Genomic DNA, 21,485 nt, shown 5'->3' with positions numbered 1-21,485 from the left:
ATGTCCATAGCTGCAACCATCAGACCGATTACCTCCATACATTGAGCCACTGACGGCCGAAGAGAGGACTGAAGCGCTAGACAAGAATTGAAAATCTTTAATTTCCTGACTTCGGTCAGAAATATCTTCATTTATAAGGAATCTATTATGGTTCCCAAGAAAACTACCCTTGTAGTTGGAACCAAGGAACTCTTTTCCAAGTTCACCTTCCATCCATGAGATTGCAGGAAGGATAACAACATTTCCATGTGGGATTTTGCCTGTTGAAGGGATGGTGTCTGAACCAGAATGTCGTCCAGATAAGGCGCCACTGCAATGCCCCGCAACTGGAGCAATCCTAAGAAACTTGTGATGGTTCTTGTGGATGGGAACATGCAGGTACGCATCTTTTAAATCGACCGTTGTCATAAATTGACCCTCTTGAACCAAGGGAAGAATGGAATGAATAGTTTCCATCTTGAAGGACGGTACTCTGAGGAACTTGTTTAGGATTTTGAGATCTAGAATTGGTCTGTAAGTTCGCTCTTTTTTGGGAACCACAAACAGATTGGAGTAAAATCCCAGACCTGCTCCTGTCTTGGGACAGGAACTATCACTCCTAAGTCAGAAAGGTCTTGAACACAGTGTAAGAACGCCTCTCTTTTTATCTGGTCTACAGATGATCTTGAGAGAAGAAACCTGCCCCTGGGAGGAAAAGTTTTGAACTCTAGTTTGTATCCCTGGGACACGATGTCCACCGCCCAGGGATCCTGAACATCCCGAACCCAAGCCTGAGCGAAGAAAGAAAGTCTGCCCCCGACAAGATCTGGTCCCGGATCGGAGGCAGGCCCTTCATGCTGTCTTTGAGTCAATAGCAGGCTTCTTGGATTGTTTTCCCTTGTTCCAAAACTGGTAAGGCCTCCAGAAAGGCTTAGACTGTTCCTGCTTGGAAGAAGGAGAGGAGGGCTTATTTTTGAAGTTTCGAAAGGAACGAAAATTGCTCTGACGTCCCTTCTGCTTATTTCTCTTGTCCTGAGGGAGGAAATGACCCTTTTCTCCCGTAATGTCAGAAATTATTTCCACCAATCCTGGTCCAAACAAGGTCTTCCCCTTGTAGGGAATAGCCAAAAGCTTATCTTAGATGACACATCAGCAGACCAAGATTTTAACCATAAGGCTCTGTGGGCCAGCATAGCAAAACCAGAAATCTTTTCTCCCAGTTTAATAACCTGTAGGGAAGCATCCGTAATAAAGGAATTGGTTAACTTAAGGGCCTTGATCCTATCCTGGATCTCTTCAAGGGGAGTGTCTGTCCTAATAGAATCAAACAACGCATCAAACCAGTATGCCGCCGCACTAGTGACGGTAGCAATGCACATTGCAGTTTGCTATTGTAAACCCTGGTGTACATACATCTTCTTGAGTAACCCCTCTAATTTTTTGCCCATAGGATCCTTAAAAGAACAACTATCTTCTATGGGAATAGTGGTCCTCTTAGCTAGAGTGGAGATTGCCCCTTCCACCTTGGGAACTGTCTGCCAAGACTCCTTAATAGAATCTGCTATAGGAAACATCTTTTTAAATATGGGAGATGGAGAAAAAGGGATACCCGGTCTCTCCCATTCCTTAGCAATAATCTCTGTAGCTCGATCTGGTACAGGAAAAACCTCCACCATGGAAGGTACATCAAAATATTTGTTTAGCTTACTGGATTTCTTAGGATTGACTACGACGGTGGTGTCGCTGTCGTCCAGTGTAGCTAAAACCTCCTTAAGTAACAGAAGGAGGTGTTCTAGCTTAAACCTGAAAGATACAACTTCAGTATCAGCAGAAGGAATTACACTGTCTGAGTCTGAGATTTCACCTTCAGATGCTACCGAAGTATCCTCCTCCTCAGTATCCTGCGTCAGTAACCTCACTTACTGATTGTTGATTGTTTACTTTTCCTCTTGCGCTTTCCGTGCAGCACAGGAAAAGCAGACAACGCATCAGAAACCGCAGAGGACATGAGGGAAGCGATGTCTTGCAACGTAACTCCAGGTGGAGTAAGGGAGGAAACGCAGGGCACTGGCAGAGTGGACAATAAATTTTGGGACATATGAGGAGAAAGCTGCGGCATATCTTGAACACCGGAAAGTATACACTGTTAGCTGATCCAGACTCAACCTCTTTATTTCTCAAATGGAGTCCGTGCTACTGCCAAAAACTGTGACAAAGCTTTCCTGCCACGGAACACAGGAAGTATGAGGGAAAAGTGCGCAACAAAAGTTGGCGCTTCCGATAACCCCGCCCATCGTGGGCGTTACAAGAAAAAACTTCCCTCTGCCAAAAGTATAGTAATGCCGTTTTTCAATACTAAAGTAAAAAAAACAAAAAAACACCACCTCTGAGCCTGCTCCTTGTCCCCAGTGCCTGCAATTACTGCCCTTAATAAAATATTCTCCAAATCAAAGGAGAACTTTTCTTTTGTACCAGAATTTGATTAATTTAATTTAAAATGCCATCTTTTATTCTGAATAACGTTCCCAGAAAATAAAAAGTCAGCACTTACCTTTATAAATCTGCGCGGCAGCAAGGCAGCTCACTAGGTTTGAGAGGCAAGATCCCTCACATGGACCTGTGGAAAAAAATGCAAAGACTGAATAATCTTACTCAGGCTTTAGAAATAGGGCAGCATTAGTATATGGGAGGCACAGTGACGATTATACCCCACAAGTTCCCATTGCTCTAAAGCCACCACTGCTCTACTGAAGATACTGATATGGACTACTTCCTTGCTCTAACGTAGGCAAAGAGAATGACTGGGGTTGGAGGGAAGGGAGGTGATATTTAACAGCTTTGCTGTGGTGCTCTTTGCCGCCTCCTGCTGGGCAGGAGTGATATTCCCAATAGTAATTCGATGATCCGTGGACTCATCGTGTCATTAGAAAGAAATATATTATGTGAGATTATTGTAAAAAAGAAGAGAAAATATTTACAAATGTAAAAATATAAATATAAAACAAAATTTACCATCAATAATGACAGCAGTGAGCAGACTCTTTTTCTTATTGTTGTTGCGATCATGTGACTGGCACTGGTGATCTCTGAAGTTGGAGACTCCTTTAGGACAGACTGCATTCTCACACACCATGTGCTCCACGCTTGCACCTTTGCAACTCTGACCTCCAGGTCCGGGGCTGCAAAGCAAAAAAGATCTGATTAGGAGCCTATAAATCAGACGCTCTCTTTTACTGTCAGGTTTGTTTGACTAGATTCTCTAACTTTGACCAGAGGCGCACAAGGTGTTTTCTAGGCAAGCTGTTAGTGAGTTTGACACATTAAGTTACCAGCACACAGTTTGTTACTGAGACCTCTGTAAACTTTAATGAGAAAGATAATATATTTAGAAAAGGATACTGGCAACAGACTTCAGAGCTACTATATTTCTTAAAAACACTGGTCAATCAGTTGGACTAACTGTAGTACTACACAGTTCTCAATTGCACTGATCTTATGAAACACAATTAGTTGGTTGCTCAAGAAGTTACTTTTAAAACCTGTGTGGTTTTCTTTATTTGCTATAGAATATATACTTCATATGTGGGGGGGGGGGGGAGAAACTAATTATTTTGACATATCTCGAAAGAAAACAATCGGCCAGATTACAAGTTTTGCGTTATGAGCGGCTCAGTACTAACTTGCAAGTTATTTCCACCGCTCACCTCCCTATAGCGCTGCTATTACAGGTTTGCAAAAACCCGGCGTTAGCAGGCAATATAGCAGCGTTGATCTCCATACCGCACACAAATACCAGTGCTGCTTTGAGCTGGTTTTACGTGCTCGTGCACGATTTCCCCATAGACATCAATGGGGAGAGCCGGCTAAAAAAAGCCTAACACCTGCAATAAAGGAACGTAAGGCTCAGTAACGCAGCCCCATTGATTCCTATGGGGAAAGAAAAGTTATGTTTACACCTAACACCCTAACATAAACCCAGAGTCTAAACACCCCTAATCTGCTGCCCCCGACACCTACATTACACTTATTAACCCCTAATCTGCCGCCCCCGACATCGCCGCTACCTACCTACACTTATTAACCCCTAATCTGCCGTCCCTGACATCGCGGCCACCTACCTACACTTATTAACCCCTAATCTGCCGCCCCCGACATTGCGGCCACCTACCTACACTTATTAACCCCTAATCTGCCGCCCTCGACATCGCCGCCATCTACCTACACTAATTAACCCCTAATCTGCCACCCCCAATGTCACCGCCAACTACCTACACTAATTAACCCCTAATCTGCCGCCCCAACGTCGCCGCCACTCTACTAAAGTTATTAACCCCTAAACCTAACCCTAACGTAACCCTAACCCCACTAACTTTAACATAATTAAAATTACAATTAATACCTAAATAATTCCTATTTAAAACTAAATACTTACCTATAAAATAAACCCTATCCTAGCTACAATATAACCAATAGTTATATTGTAGCTATCTTAAGTTTTATTTTTACTTCACAGGTAAGTTTGTATTTATTTTAACTAGGTAGACTAGTTAGTACAGTAAATAGTTATTAACTATTTACTAACTACCTAGTTAAAATAAATACAAATTTACCTGTAATATAAAACCTAACCTGCCTTACAATAAAACCTAAGATTACACTACAATTAAATCAATTACATTAATTAAATACAATTAACTAAATTACAAAAAAAATGAAACACTAAATTACACAAAATAAAAAAGAAATGATCAAATATTTAAACTAATTACACCTAACCTAATAGCCCTATCAAAATAAAAAAGCCCCCCCAAAATAAAAAAAACCCTAGCCTAAACTAAACGGCCAATAGCCCTTAAAAGGGCCTTTTGCAGGGCATTGCCCCAAAGAAATCAGCTCTTTTACCTGTAAAAAAAAAATACAAACAACCCCCCAACAGTAAAACCCACCACCCACACAACCAAACCCCAAAAAATAAAATCCTATCTAAAAAAAAAACTAAGCTCCCCATTGCCCTAAAAAGGGCATTTGGATGGACATTGCCCTTAAAAGGGCATTTAGCTCTTTTTCTTTGCCCAAACCCTAAGCTAAAAATAAAACCTACCCAATAAACCCTTAAAAAAACCTAACCCTAACCCCCGAAGATCCACTTACAGTTTTTGAAGACCGGACATCCATCCTCAACGAAGCCGGGAGAAGTCTTCATCCAAGCAGCAAGAAGTGGTCCTCCAGGCGGGCAGAAGTCTTCATCCAGACGGCATCTTCTATTTTTATCCTTCCGACGCAGAGCGGCTCCATCTTCAAGACATCCGGCGCGGAGTATCCTCTTCTGTCGATGGCTACTGAAGAATGAAGGTTCCTTTAAGGGACGTCATCCAAGATGGCGTCCCTTGAATTTCGATTGGCTGATAGAATTCTATCAGCCAATCGGAATTAAAGTTGAAAAAATCATATTGGCTGATGCAATCGGCCAATAGGATTGAGCTTCAAACCTATTGGCTGATCCAATCGGCCAATAGGATTGAGCTCGCATTCTGTTGGCTGATTAGTGGATCTTCAGGGTTAGTGTTAGGTTTTTTAAGGGTTTATTGGGTGGGTTTTATTTTTATCTTAGGGTTTGGGCAATGGAAAAGAGCTAAATGCCCTTTTAAGGGCAATGCCCATCCAAATGCCCTTTTCAGGGCAATGGGGAGCTTAGCTTTTTTAGATAGGAAAACAGCTATGAGAACAGAAGGTCTGTAACCAATAAGGGTGCACCAAAAAATAACAAGTGATATGAAGTTATATGAAACACCTATGAGTCAGGTGCTAATGCTGTGAACATTCAAACAAGTGATATTGTAGATAGTACTATTCAAAGCTATAATTTGATAAAAAAATATATATATTTGTTGCATCACTTGACAAAAAACTTTTGTGAACTAAATAAAAATAAGTGAATGACTTTTGACCCAATAATGAGTTATAGTGAATGAATTATAATAAATAAGTGAATAATTTGTGACTCAATAATGAGTTATAGTAAATTACAAAAATATAAAATATTACACAATATATAAAGGATACATATAAAAAAAAGAAATTGACGATAAAGTTTTTATATGTGCACATATAGGTGGAGTCACAAACCGTGATCAGCAAATGTCAATTCAACACGATAAGGTATCATAAACAGTTCCTCATTAGTGGTCACGGTGATTGATATAAGGTAGCTTGAAAAAGGTGATGTCAAGGAACAGATAGAAGGCAGCTCTCTTGTAAGATAGAAGAAACAAATGCTGGTTCCTAAAGGTAGAAAAGAGAAGAGGCACCTAATGGTGTGATATCGTTGATGCAGGCAAATATAGGCTTAAATAGACGTCAGGTATACTCACAAGCCCAGGTGCACATCCAGTGCAATAGTAAACGAACCAAGGCTTTAGAGCCGCTCGGCTGACTCAATCACTGGAAGTAGCTTGCACAGGAACATGTCCTCGAAAATGTATGGTCCCAAGATAAATCCAAATTCCGAAGAATAAAGTAAGGTTGGATAAAAAGTACTGTATTTTATTAAAAGCAGTTAAGACAGGAAACACAGCCCTGTCTTTTAACTGATTTTAATAAAATACAGTACTTTTTATCCAACCTTACTTTATTCTTTGGAAATTGGATTTATCTTGGGACCATACATTTTCGAGGACGTGTTCCTGTGCAAGCTACTTCCAGTGATTGAGTCAGCCGAGCGGCTCTAAAGCCTTGGTTCGTTTACTATTGCACTGGATGTGCACCTGGGCTTGTGAGTATACCTGACGTCTATTTAAGCCTATATTTGCCTGCATCAACGATATCACACCATTAGGTGCCTCTTCTCTTTTCTACCTTTAGGAACTGGCATTTTTTTAGATAGGATTTTATTTGGGGGTGTTGGTTGTGTGGGTGGTGGGTTTTACTGTTGGGGGGGGAGTGTTTGTATTTTTTTTTACAGGTGAAAGAGCTGATTTCTTTGGGGCAATGCCCCACAAAAGGCCCTTTTATGGGCTATTGGTAGTTTAGTTTAGGCTAGGTTTTTTTTTTATTAGTTATATTGTAGCTAGCTTAGGGTTTATTTTACAGGTAAGTATTTAGTTTTAAATAGGAATTATTTAGTTAATGATAGTAATTTTGACTTAGATTTATTTTAATTATATTAAAGTTAGGGGGATTAGGGTTAGGTTTAGGGGTTAATAACTTTAGTATAGTGGCGGCGGTGATGTTGGGGGTGGCAGATTAGGGGTTAATAATTGTATTTTAGTGTTTGCGATGTGGGAAGGCCTCGGTTTAGGGTTAATAGGTAGTTTATGGATGTTAGTGTACTTTGTAACACTTTAGTTATGAGTTCTATGCTACAGATTTGTAACGTAAAACCCATAACTACTGACTTTAAATGGCGGAACGAATCTTGACGGTATAGGCTGTACCGCTCACTTTTTGGCCTCCCAGGCAAAACCCGTAATACCGGCGCTATGGAAGTCCCATTGAAAAAGGACTTTTTGAAAGGTGCGGTAGTTACGTTGCGTTATGGCCAAAAGAGTGTGTGGTACAGCTATACCTACAAGACTCATAATAGCAGCGGTAGTGAAAAAGCAGCGTTATGAGGCTTTTTCACTCATAACGCAAAACTCGTAATCTAGCCAAATGTGTTTTTGTCTTTAAAATGTCTGACTGGCAATACCTGATAAACACATTACTTACAGAATTAGAAATAGCAAGCTGATCACATGAACACTGTCCAGGGAGTCCAATGGTTTCCTAAACTCAACAAGGGGCTACCTAAGTATTTGTGTTATTGTCATTTACCAATAGCAAGGCAGAAACTCAAATTGTATCTTTACTGGATTGTATATTTGTTTAAGATGATAGATGAAATCTTTATTGTCGAGAAACACTACAGTTTGTTATTGATGACAGAAAACACAGGGCAACACAATTCTAGTATTATGTTGCCAGGTGTCTGAAAAAAGCAGAGCGTCTGTAGAACAGGTGTATCTAAATTTGAACATAGGATTCTGCAAAAAGAGAATTCTCTCTTGTTTTTCTCCCACTGCAATTTAACAATTTGTCTGTAATTATAAACAGATTCTGGCATTCTAGCCTATGTTTAGCCCTAAAGTATTGGATCTGACAGTCCTGATCTTGAAGGATCTCAAAGGAAAGCTGGTGTTTTGGTGAATGCATCAGTGAATGAGCAAGATTTTTTTTTTAATATTAAATATTAAATAAAAAAATGTAATATAATTTTCTTGGGGAAGGAATTATCCAAACAAAAACAGAATTTATGTTTACCTGATAAATTACTTTCTCCAACGGTGTGTCCGGTCCACGGCGTCATCCTTACTTGTGGGATATTCTCTTCCCCAACAGGAAATGGCAAAGAGCCCAGCAAAGCTGGTCACATGATCCCTCCTAGGCTCCGCCTACCCCAGTCATTCGACCGACGTTAAGGAGGAATATTTGCATAGGAGAAACCATATGGTACCGTGGTGACTGTAGTTAAAGAAAATAAAATATCAGACCTGATTAAAAAAACCAGGGCGGGCCGTGGACCGGACACACCGTTGGAGAAAGTAATTTATCAGGTAAACATAAATTCTGTTTTCTCCAACATAGGTGTGTCCGGTCCACGGCGTCATCCTTACTTGTGGGAACCAATACCAAAGCTTTAGGACACGGATGAAGGGAGGGAGCAAATCAGGTCACCTAAATGGAAGGCACCACGGCTTGCAAAACCTTTCTCCCAAAAATAGCCTCAGAAGAAGCAAAAGTATCAAACTTGTAAAATTTGGTAAAAGTGTGCAGTGAAGACCAAGTCGCTGCCCTACATATCTGATCAACAGAAGCCTCGTTCTTGAAGGCCCATGTGGAAGCCACAGCCCTAGTGGAATGAGCTGTGATTCTATCGGGAGGCTGCCGTCCGGCAGTCTCGTAAGCCAATCTGATGATGCTTTTAATCCAAAAAGAGAGAGAGGTAGAAGTTGCTTTTTGACCTCTCCTTTTACCGGAATAAACAACAAACAAGGAAGATGTTTGTCTAAAATCCTTTGTAGCATCTAAATAGAATTTTAGAGCGCGAACAACATCCAAATTGTGCAACAAACGTTCCTTCTTTGAAACTGGTTTCGGACACAGAGAAGGTACGATAATCTCCTGGTTAATGTTTTTGTTAGAAACAACTTTCGGAAGAAAACCAGGTTTAGTACGCAAAACCACCTTATCTGCATGGAACACCAGATAAGGAGGAGAACACTGCAGAGCAGATAATTCTGAAACTCTTCTAGCAGAAGAAATTGCAACCAAAAACAAAACTTTCCAAGATAATAATTTAATATCAACGGAATGCAGGGGTTCAAACGGAACCCCCTGAAGAACTGAAAGAACTAAATTGAGACTCCAAGGAGGAGTCAAAGGTTTGTAAACAGGCTTGATTCTAACCAGAGCCTGAACAAAGGCTTGAATATCTGGCACAGCTGCCAGCTTTTTGTGAAGTAACACCGACAAGGCGGAAATCTGTCCCTTCAGGGAACTTGCAGATAATCCTTTTTCCAATCCTTCTTGAAGGAAGGATAGAATCCTAGGAATCTTAACCTTGTCCCAAGGGAATCCTTTAGATTCACACCAACAGATATATTTTTTCCAAATCTTGTGGTAAATCTTTCTAGTTACAGGCTTTCTGGCCTGAACAAGAGTATCGATAACAGAATCTGAGAATCCTCGCTTCGATAAAATCAAGCGTTCAATCTCCAAGCAGTCAGCTGGAGTGAAACCAGATTCGGATGTTCGAACGGACCCTGAACAAGAAGGTCTCGTCTCAAAGGTAGCTTCCAAGGTGGAGCCGATGACATATTCACCAGATCTGCATACCAAGTCCTGCGTGGCCACGCAGGAGCTATCAAGATCACCGACGCCCTCTCCTGATTGATCCTGGCTACCAGCCTGGGGATGAGAGGAAACGGCGGGAACACATAAGCTAGATTGAAGGTCCAAGGTGCTACTAGTGCATCCACTAGAGCCGCCTTGGGATCCCTGGATCTGGACCCGTAGCAAGGAACTTTGAAGTTCTGACGAGAGGCCATTAGATCCATGTCTGGAATGCCCCACAGCTGAGTGACTTGGGCAAAGATTTCCGGATGGAGTTCCCACTCCCCCGGATGCAATGTCTGACGACTCAGAAAATCCGCTTCCCAATTTTCCACTCCTGGGATGTGGATAGCAGACAGGTGGCAGGAGTGAGACTCCGCCCATAGAATGATTTTGGTCACTTCTTCCATCGCTAGGGAACTCCTTGTTCCCCCCTGATGGTTGATGTACGCAACAGTCGTCATGTTGTCTGATTGAAACCGTATGAACTTGGTCCTCGCTAGCTGAGGCCAAGCCTTGAGAGCATTGAATATCGCTCTCAGTTCCAGAATATTTATCGGTAGAAGAGATTCTTCCCGAGACCAAAGACCCTGAGCTTTCAGGGATCCCCAGACCGCGCCCCAGCCCATCAGACTGGCGTCGGTCGTGACAATGACCCACTCTGGTCTGCGGAATGTCATCCCTTGTGACAGGTTGTCCAGGGACAGCCACCAACGGAGTGAGTCTCTGGACCTCTGATTTACCTGTATCTTTGGAGACAAGTCTGTATAGTCCCCATTCCACTGACTGAGCATGCACAGTTGTAATGGTCTTAGATGAATGCGCGCAAAAGGAACTATGTCCATTGCCGCTACCATCAACCCGATCACTTCCATGCACTGAGCTATGGAAGGAAGAGGAACGGAATGAAGTATCCGACAAGAGTCTAGAAGTTTTGTTTTTCTGGCCTCTGTTAGAAAAATCCTCATTTCTAAGGAGTCTATAATTGTTCCCAAGAAGGGAACCCTTGTTGACGGGGATAGAGAACTCTTTTCCACGTTCACTTTCCAGCCGTGAGATCTGAGAAAGGCCAGGACGATGTCCGTGTGAGCCTTTGCTTGAGGAAGGGACGACGCTTGAATCAGAATGTCGTCCAGGTAAGGTACTACTGCAATGCCCCTTGGTCTTAGCACCGCTAGAAGGGACCCTAGTACCTTTGTGAAAATCCTTGGAGCAGTGGCTAATCCGAAAGGAAGCGCCACGAACTGGTAATGTTTGTCCAGGAATGCGAACCTTAGGAACCGATGATGTTCCTTGTGGATAGGAATATGTAGATACGCATCCTTTAAATCCACCGTGGTCATGAATTGACCTTCCTGGATGGAAGGAAGAATAGTTCGAATGGTTTCCATCTTGAACGATGGAACCTTGAGAAACTTGTTTAAGATCTTGAGATCTAAGATTGGTCTGAACGTTCCCTCTTTTTTTTGGGAACTATGAACAGATTGGAGTAGAACCCCATCCCTTGTTCTCTTAATGGAACAGGATGAATCACTCCCATTTTTAACAGGTCTTCTACACAATGTAAGAACGCCTGTCTTTTTATGTGGTCTGAAGACAACTGAGACCTGTGGAACCTCCCCCTTGGGGGAAGTCCCTTGAATTCCAGAAGATAACCCTGGGAGACTATTTCTAGCGCCCAAGGATCCAGAACATCTCTTGCCCAAGCCTGAGCGAAGAGAGAGAGTCTGCCCCCCACCAGATCCGGTCCCGGATCGGGGGCCAATATTTCATGCTGTCTTGGTAGCAGTGGCAGGTTTCTTGGCCTGCTTTCCCTTGTTCCAGCCTTGCATTGGTCTCCAAGCTGGCTTGGCTTGAGAAGTATTACCCTCTTGCTTAGAGGACGTAGCACTTTGGGCTGGTCCGTTTTTACGAAAGGGACGAAAATTAGGTCTATTTTTTGCCTTGAAAGGCCGATCCTGAGGAAGGGCGTGGCCCTTACCCCCAGTGATATCAGAGATAATCTCTTTCAAGTCAGGGCCAAACAGCGTTTTCCCCTTGAAAGGAATGTTTAGTAGCTTGTTCTTGGAAGACGCATCAGCCGACCAAGATTTCAACCAAAGCGCTCTGCGCGCCACAATAGCAAACCCAGAATTCTTAGCCGCTAACCTAGCCAATTGCAAAGTGGCGTCTAGGGTGAAAGAATTAGCCAATTTGAGAGCATTGATTCTGTCCATAATCTCCTCATAAGGAGGAGAATCACTATCGAGCGCCTTTATCAGTTCATCAAACCAGAAACATGCGGCTGTAGTGACAGGGACAATGCATGAAATTGGTTGTAGAAGGTAACCCTGCTGAACAAACATCTTTTTAAGCAAACCTTCTAATTTTTTATCCATAGGATCTTTGAAAGCACAACTATCCTCTATGGGTATAGTGGTGCGTTTGTTTAAAGTAGAAACCGCTCCCTCGACCTTGGGGACTGTCTGCCATAAGTCCTTTCTGGGGTCGATCATAGGAAACAATTTTTTAAATATGGGGGGAGGGACGAAAGGAATACCGGGCCTTTCCCATTCTTTATTAACAATGTCCGCTACCCGCTTGGGTATAGGAAAAGCTTCTGGGAGCCCCGGCACCTCTAGGAACTTGTCCATTTTACATAGTTTCTCTGGGATGACCAACTTTTCACAATCATCCAGAGTGGATAATACCTCCTTAAGCAAAATGCGGAGATGTTCCAACTTAAATTTAAATGCAATCACATCAGGTTCAGCCTGTTGAGAAATGTTCCCTGAATCAGTAATTTCTCCCTCAGACAAAACCTCCCTGGCCCCCTCAGATTGGGTTAGGGGCCCTTCAGAGATATTAATATCAGCGTCGTCATGCTCTTCAGTAACTAAAACAGAGCAGCCACGCTTACGCTGACAAGGGTTCATTTTGGCTAAAATGTTTTTGACAGAATTATCCATTACAGCCGTTAATTGTTGCATAGTAAGGAGTATTGGCGCGCTAGATGTACTAGGGGCCTCCTGAGTGGGCAAGACTCGTGTAGACGAAGGAGGGAATGATGCAGTACCATGCTTACTCCCCTCACTTGAGGAATCATCTTGGGCATCATTGTCATTATCACATAAATCACATTTATTTAAATGAATAGGAATTCTGGCTTCCCCACATTCAGAACACAGTCTATCTGGTAGTTCAGACATGTTAAACAGGCATAAACTTGATAAGAAAGTACAAAAAACGTTTTAAAATAAAACCGTTACTGTCACTTTAAATTTTAAACTGAACACACTTTATTACTGCAATTGCGAAAAAACATGAAGGAATTGTTCAAAATTCACCAAATTTTCACCACAGTGTCTTAAAGCCTTAAAAGTATTGCACACCAAATTTGGAAGCTTTAACCCTTAAAATAACGGAACCGGAGCCGTTTTAAAACTTTAACCCCTTTACAGTCCCTGGTATCTGCTTTGCTGAGACCCAACCAAACCCAAAGGGGAATACGATACCAAATGACGCCTTCAGAAAGTCTTTTCTAAGTATCAGAGCTCCTCTCACATGCGACTGCATGCCATGCCTCTCAAAAAACAAGTGCGCCACACCGGCGCGAAAATGAGGCTCTGCTTATGCTTTGGGAAAGCCCCTAAGAAATAAGGTGTCTAATACAGTGCCTGCCGATATTATTATATCAAAATACCCAGATAAAATGATTCCTCAAGGCTAAATATGTGTTAATAATGAATCGATTTAGCCCAGAAAAGTCTAAAGTCTTAATAAGCCCTTGTGAAGCCCTTATTTACAATCGTAATAAACATGGCTTACCGGATCCCATAGGGAAAATGACAGCTTCCAGCATTACATCGTCTTGTTAGAATGTGTCATACCTCAAGCAGCAAGAGACTGCACACTGTTCCCCCAACTGAAGTTAATTGCTCTCAACAGTCCTGTGTGGAACAGCCATGGATTTTAGTTACGGTTGCTAAAATCATTTTCCTCATACAAACAGAAATCTTCATCTCTTTTCTGTTTCTGAGTAAATAGTACATACCAGCACTATTTCAAAATAACAAACTCTTGATTGAATAATAAAAACTACAGTTAAACACTAAAAAACTCTAAGCCATCTCCGTGGAGATGTTGCCTGTACAACGGCAAAGAGAATGACTGGGGTAGGCGGAGCCTAGGAGGGATCATGTGACCAGCTTTGCTGGGCTCTTTGCCATTTCCTGTTGGGGAAGAGAATATCCCACAAGTAAGGATGACGCCGTGGACCGGACACACCTATGTTGGAGAAATACTATCAGTGCAATAGGAGAGAATTGGTTGTACACATGAGCAGGTCATTTTAAAAATGGCGATTCAGTGCCAACAAAAGAGTGACTCAAGTTGCTACTTTTGCTTGGATATAAAGAACAAAATGAAAGGGTTGGCTGTTCCCCTTTCTCCAGATGCATATGAGTAGATTCCATATATATGTATTGTAAATGTATATTTGAATAGTTTGTAAATGTTATTATTTGGGGTTTTCATTGGTTACAGTGTGCTTATAAGCCTGCAGATCAGATTATATGAGAATCATACTTCTCTGCCATGAAACAAAATACTTAAAACACAACAGCTGGTCAGAGGAGTGCTGTTGTAAAGATTAGCTTCTGCGTTTGCCCCAATGTCTGTCAACCTTTACAACCTTGTATTCTGTGTTGCTTAAGTTTTTAAACAATCTGTATTGCAAAGCAATAAAAAAAATAGCATATTCCTTGCCATAGCTTCACAAGACCACCCGCTGCATTCCTCGTCTAGGCAACTGCTTCATCTCAATCAACCTTACTGAATTTCCACTGACGCCAACCTCTCTGCTCTTATAGAGAAAATGGTTATCGATATCTGCTACATACAGAGTTGCAAAAACAAATCTTAAAGGGATATAAAACCCCAAAAAATGTCTTTCATGATTCAGATAGAACATGCAATAGTAAACAACAATCTAATTTACTTCTATTATAAATTTGTCTTTGTTCTCTTGGTTTATTTTGTTAAAAAGCAGTAACAATCTCTGGAGCACTATATGGCAGCAGTTTTGCAAGAATGTTATCCATTTGCAAGAACACTAGATGGCAGCACTATTTTCTGCCATGTAGGGCTTCAGGCAGGTATCTCTTCAACCAAAAATATCATGGGAACAAAGCAAATTTGATAATATAAGTAATTTGGAAACTTGTTTAAAATGTTATGCTCTATTTGAATCACAAAATATTTTTTGGGGTTTCAAATCCCGTTAACAAGCAGACTTGAGGGATGCTAGTGTGATATCACGAGGAAAAATGGCTAATTTGGTGAAAACAGAAATAGAAAACTAAAAGCATTGGCTATTAAATGGATAAGAACATTGGAGACAACTGTATTATAAATCTGTAGATGAAAATAATATTACTGATGAAACTTACCAGTAAAAAAAATGGATTTCCCTTCAGATCAAAAATAAAGTTAAAAAAGAAATTCTCAAGAGTAGCTTAAAGAATAAAAATGTATCTTCCGCACAGACAGCACATAGCTGGATATGAACCTGCATGGCCTGGCTTAGGATCTGCACTGTGGAACCTGCTTGAGATTTACATTTTTATGCACAGTCCAATTACAAGATCCAGTCTGTGTGTACTTGGAAAGTCTTATAAACCACCTCATTTTCCTGTTTCAGGCTTGGCTCAGGCAAGTGTGAGGACGACTCTGCCAGCAGCAAGCCCTTATTTTCTGTAAATACAGAGAGAAAACATCTCTGTTTTTATAGTGCAGCCGCCTGGAAGGTGATCAGCTCTAAAAGAAGCCATCTGCACGGAGTAGTCTCTTATCATTATGTACTTTACATGAATTTATTAAACATTTCATCCACGAACGGCTAAAGATGAAACACACCACCTACTTTTACAGACTTAGGGGCCTATCTATCTATCTATCTATCTATCTATCTATCTCTCTCTCTATCTATCTATCTATCTATCTATCAAACGGAGCTTGAGGGCCCGTGTTTCTGGCGAGTCTTCAGACTCGCCAGAAACAGCAGTTATGAAGCAGTGGTCACAAAGACAGCTGATCCATAACCCAATTCAACCTGATCGAGTATGATCGGGTTGATTGACACCCCCCTGCTGGCGGCGAGTCTGCAGAGGGCGGCGTTGCACCAGCATCTCTTGTGAGCTGCTGGTGCAATGCTGAATACAAAGAGCGTATTGCTCTCCGCATTCAGCGATGTCTGTCAGATCTGATCCGCACTGTCGGATCAGGTCCAACAGACATTTGTTAAATAGGCCTCATAATATCAATCATGTCTCATATTCGCATTCATCTCATTCATTATTATTCAAATATTAAAATCTAATAGTCTTAAATGGTAGACAGACAAGAAAAAAAAGTATAAAACAAGATAAAAAAGGAAGGGGCAGAAGTTTCTCCGATACAGTACCCACTAACAAGATAGATTTTCAGAATGTCTGAATGACATCACAGGTTATTTAATTAGCTACTCTTAAATCTACAGGGCATCCTGAAAACCTGGCCTGTTAGTGGGTCCTGAGGACAGGTGGTTAAGAACCTTATAAAGGCCCTGTTCCACAAGGAATATATATATATATATATGAACTCACGGGGGATTGTCACACTTCCTCTGTCGGAATCGCGCTCCAGTGCCACACGTCCGGCTGCACATGCTCCAGGTATTCCACGCGCTCCAGTCTCCATCCACATGATGAGGGATTGGGGTCTTACTCACACACTCTCCTGCTCTGCACCACTGCAATACAAGCTGCCTATATTAGCACAGGCTACAACATTTAGCCATTTTTATTACAACAGAATTATTGCATTTTATTATTATCCATTTCTAGCTAAATGTGGTCTCCTTGTTGACTGATAGCCATCACTTTTATGCACAGAAAATCTCTCATCGCCTCCATGGCGCACCCTCCTACACAAGACATAGATTTACTAAGTTGCAAAGGGATTTCCAGTGTTTATGCATTTTAAACCAGATTCTTTATTGTAGACTTAACATGCTACGTAGGAAAACATAAAAACCAAAGAGAATTGTGTTCTCTACCCTTATGGAATCTAAGCCACTAACATTAAATTATATATTATGCACCAACAGAAATACTTCACAAAAAAGCCACAGAAAAGAGAAAATAAAAATGTAGTAAAAAAAAAATAAAAAAAGGAAAATTAGAGCAAATGTATGTATGGAGTTTTCTATGGCAACTCAACTTTGAGCACAAGCACACAACTAATAACAGTCTTACCTTGTCTGCTCCACACTCTGTTCCATCAAGAGGAGGGTCCAATTTAGTTTTACAAGAAGAATCACCTTCCACGAGACACCACAGCCCAGCACACATAAGATGCTGAAATCACAAAGCATCAGACAGCAATAATGATAAATGGTACTGGCACCAGTGATGTATTTAGGTTTCAAGTTGACCAGCTATTAACTCCTTCCTGCTTTTAGCAATATTTTAACCCCTTTCAGTAACACACAAAGCAGCTGCCTAAATTGCTAGTGAAGCACAATATTATTAGCGTTATTGTGCATTAACATCACTTCAGAGCATCAATAAAGCTTCTATTTTTGAACTCATATTACAAGTCTAATTATTCTATTTTTAAGTGCTTGAGCAAGAGTCTAGGGCTTGCTAACAGCTGCATTTCAGATAGCATTGTTACTCAAAATCCGCCACATAACAGACTTCTATGAGGGTGCAAAGAAAACCTAATGTTGGATATTGCTATTTACTATACTATTAACAATACTGGTTTATAGAAAGTGGTAATTTTGGATTGTGATCAAGTGCAATACTCACTAATACTGCTCCCTGTGCTATAAATTTAAATTAATGGTTAAAAGTAAAGCCACATTAAAAGGGACATGAAACTCAAAGTTTTTATTTCATAATTCAGATAGACCATACCATTTTAATCAGCAATTCACTACAGGGAGATAGCTGATCACATCAGGGGAGCCAATGACAAGAGGTGTATATATGCAACCACCAATCAGCAACTATCTCCCAGTAGTGCATTGTAGCTCTTAAGAATACCTAGGTATGGTTTTCAACAGAAGATACCAAGAGAACAAACCAAATTAGATACCAGAATTAAATTGGAAAATTGTTTAAAATTGCATGTCTGATTCATGAAAGTTTAACGGCTAGATTTAGAGTTTTGTCGGTAAGGACCCGCGTAGCTAACGCCGGCTTTTTTCTGGCCGCACCATAAAAATAACTCTGGTATTGAGAGTCCACATAAAGGCTGCGTTAGGCTCCAAAAAAGGAGCGTAGAGCATTTTTAACGCAACTTCAACTCTCGATACCAGAGTTGCTTACGGACGCGGCCAGCCTCAAAAACGTGCTCGTGCACGATTCCCCCATAGGAAACAATGGGGCTGTTTGAGCTGAAAAAAAACCTAACACCTGCAAAAAAGCCGCGTTCAGCTCCTAACGCAGCCCCATTGTTTCCTATGGGGAAACACTTCCTACGTCTGCACCTAACACTCTAACATGTACCCCGAGTCTAAACACCCCTAACCTTACACTTATTAACCCCTAATCTGCCGCCCCCGCTATCGCTGACCCCTGCATATTATTTTTAACCCCTAATCTGCCGCTCCGTAAACCGCCGCTACTTAGATTATCCCTATGTACCCCTAATCTGCTGCCCCTAACACCGCCGACCCCTATATTATATTTATTAACCCCTAATCTGCCCCCCACAACGTCGCCTCCACCTGCCTACACTTATTAACCCCTAATCTGCCGAGCGGACCGCACCGCTACTATAATAAAGTTATTAACCCCTAATCCGCCTCACTAACCCTATAATAAATAGTATTAACCCCTAATCTGCCCTCCCTAACATCGCCGACACCTAACTTCAAACATTAACCCCTAATCTGCCGACCGGAGCTCACCGCTATTCTAATAAATGTATTAACCCCTAAAGCTAAGTCTAACCCTAACACTAACAACCCCCTAAATTAAATATAATTTTAATCTAACGAAATTAATTAACTCTTATTAAATAAATTATTCCTATTTAAAGCTAAATGCTTACCTGTAAAATAAATCTTAATATAGCTACAATATAAATAATAATTACATTGTAGCTATTTTAGGATTAATATTTATTTTACAGGCAACTTTGTAATTATTTTAACCATGTACAATAGCTATTAAATAGTTAAGAACTATTTAATAGTTACCTAGTTAAAATAATTACAAAATTACCTGTAAAATAAATCCTAACCTAAGTTACAATTAAACCTAACACTATACTATCATTAAATTAATTAAATAAAATACCTACAATTACCTACAATTAAACCTAACACTACACTATCAATAAATTAATTAAATACAATATCTACAAATAACTACAATGAAATAAACTAACTAAAGTACAAAAAATAAAAAAGAACTAAGTTACAAAAAATAAAAAAATATCTACAAACATAAGAAAAATATAACAACAATTTTAAACTAATTACACCTACTCTAAGCCCCTAATAAAATAACAAAGACCCCCAAAATAACAAAATGCCTTACCCTATTCTAAATTACTAAAGTTCAAAGCTCTTTTACCTTACCAGCCCTGAACAGGGCCCTTTGCGGGGCATGCCCCAAGAAGTTCAGCTCTTTTGCCTGTAAAAAAAACATACAATACCCCCCCCCCCAACATTACAACCCACCACCCACATACCCATAATCTAACCCAAACCCCCCTTAAATAAACCTAACACTAAGCCCCTGAAGATCTTCCTACCTTATCTTCACCATACCAGGTTCACCGATCCGTCCTGAAGAGCTCCTCTGATGTCCTGATCCAAGCCCAAGCGGGGGGATGAAGAGGTCCATGATCCGGCTGAAGTCTTCATCCAAGCGGGAGCTGAAGAGGTCCATGATCCGGATGAAGTCTTCATCCAAGAGGGAGCTGCAGAGGTCCATGATCCGGATGAAGTCTTCTATCAACGGCATCTTCAATCTTCTTTCTTCGGGAGCCATCATCTTCCATCCGACGCGGAACATCCTCTTCTCCCGACGCCTACTAGCCGAATGAAGGTTCCTTTAAGGGACGTCATCCAAGATGGCGTCCCTCGAATTCCGATTGGCTGATAGGATTCTATCAGCCAATCGGAATTCGAGGGACGCCATCTTGGATGACGTCCCTTAAAGGAACTGTCATTCTTCAGTTGGATGTCGCCGGATGAAGATGGGTCCGCGTCGGAGGTCTTCAGGATGGGGCCGGTCCTCATCGGATGAAGATAGAAGATGCCGCTTGGAAGATGATGGTTGCCGGTCCGGATCTACTCTTCTTCCCGGATAGGATGAAGACTTTGGAGCCTCTTCTGGACCTCTTCAGCCACCGGATGATGGATCGCCAGCCCCCGCTTGGGTTGGATGAAGATTTTGGAGCCAGGACGGATCGGTGATACCTGGTGAGGTGAAGACAAGGTAGGATGATCTTCAGGGGCGTAGTGTTAGGTTTATTTAAGGGGGGTTTGGGTTAGATTAGGGGTATGTGGGTGGTGGGTTGTAATGTTGGGGGGGGGGTATTGTATGTTTTTTTTTACAGGAAAAAGAGCTGAACTTCTTGGGGCATGCCCCGCAAAGGGCCCTGTTCAGGGCTGGTAAAGTAAAAGAGCTTTGAACTTTAGTAATTTAGAATAGGGTAGGGCATTTTTTATTTTGGGGGTCTTTGTTATTTTATTAGGGGGCTTAGAGTAGGTGTAATTAGTTTAAAATTGTTGTAATATTTTTCTTATGTTTGTAAATATTTTTTTATTTTTTGTAACTTAGTTCTTTTTTATTTTTTGTACTTTAGTTAGTTTATTTCATTGTAGTTATTTGTAGATATTGTATTTAATTAATTTATTGATAGTGTAGTGTTAGGTTTAATTGTAGGTAATTGTAGGTATTTTATTTAATTAATTTAATGATAGTATACTGTTAGGTTTAATTGTAACTTAGGTTAGGATTTATTTTACAGGTAATTTTGTAATTATTTTAACTAGGTAACTATTAAATAGTTCTTAACTATTTAATAGCTATTGTACATGGTTAAAATAATTACAAAGTTGCCTGTAAAATAAATATTAATCCTAAAATAGCTACAATGTAATTATAATTTATATTGTAGCTATATTAGGATTTATTTTACAGGTAAGTATTTAGCTTTAAATAGGAATAATTTATTTAATAAGAGTTAATTAATTTCGTTAGATTAAAATTATATTTAACTTAGGGGGGGTGTTAGTGTTAGGTTTAGACTTAGCTTTAGGGGTTAATACATTTATTAGAATAGCGGTGAGCTCCGGTCGGCAGATTAGGGGTTAATGTTTGAAGTTAGGTGTCGGCGATGTTAGGGAGGGCAGATTAGGAGTTAATACTATTTATTATAGGGTTAGTGAGGCGGATTAGGGGTTAATAACTTTATTATAATAGCGGTGCGGTCCGGTCGGCAGATTAGGGGTTAATAAGTGTAGGCAGGTGGAGGCGATGTTGTGGGGGGCAGATTAGGGGTTAATAAATATAATATAGGGGTCGGCGGTGTTAGGGGCAGCAGATTAGGGGTACATAGCTATAATGTAGGTGGCGGCGCTTTGCGGTCGG

The 21,485-nt window shown here is 40.9% G+C and overlaps 1 protein-coding gene across 1 annotated transcript in view; it reads right to left on the bottom strand.

Moving 5' to 3' along the window:
• Positions 1–21,485, bottom strand: part of ADAMTS17 (ADAM metallopeptidase with thrombospondin type 1 motif 17) — a 611,877-nt gene that overhangs the window by 227,687 nt on the left and 362,705 nt on the right. Inside the window, exons 11-13 of the mRNA XM_053717604.1 lie at positions 17,124–17,225; positions 16,473–16,618; positions 2,992–3,158 (exon numbers count right to left, since the gene is read on the bottom strand). Coding sequence (XP_053573579.1) covers positions 2,992–3,158; positions 16,473–16,618; positions 17,124–17,225 — 415 coding nt within the window. The remainder of the gene's footprint in view (positions 1–2,991; positions 3,159–16,472; positions 16,619–17,123; positions 17,226–21,485) is intronic.

This window comes from Bombina bombina, chromosome 6 (genome assembly GCF_027579735.1).
Source record: "Bombina bombina isolate aBomBom1 chromosome 6, aBomBom1.pri, whole genome shotgun sequence".
Taxonomy (NCBI): Eukaryota; Metazoa; Chordata; class Amphibia; order Anura; family Bombinatoridae; genus Bombina; species Bombina bombina.
This window is presented reverse-complemented; position numbering and strand designations above follow the sequence as displayed.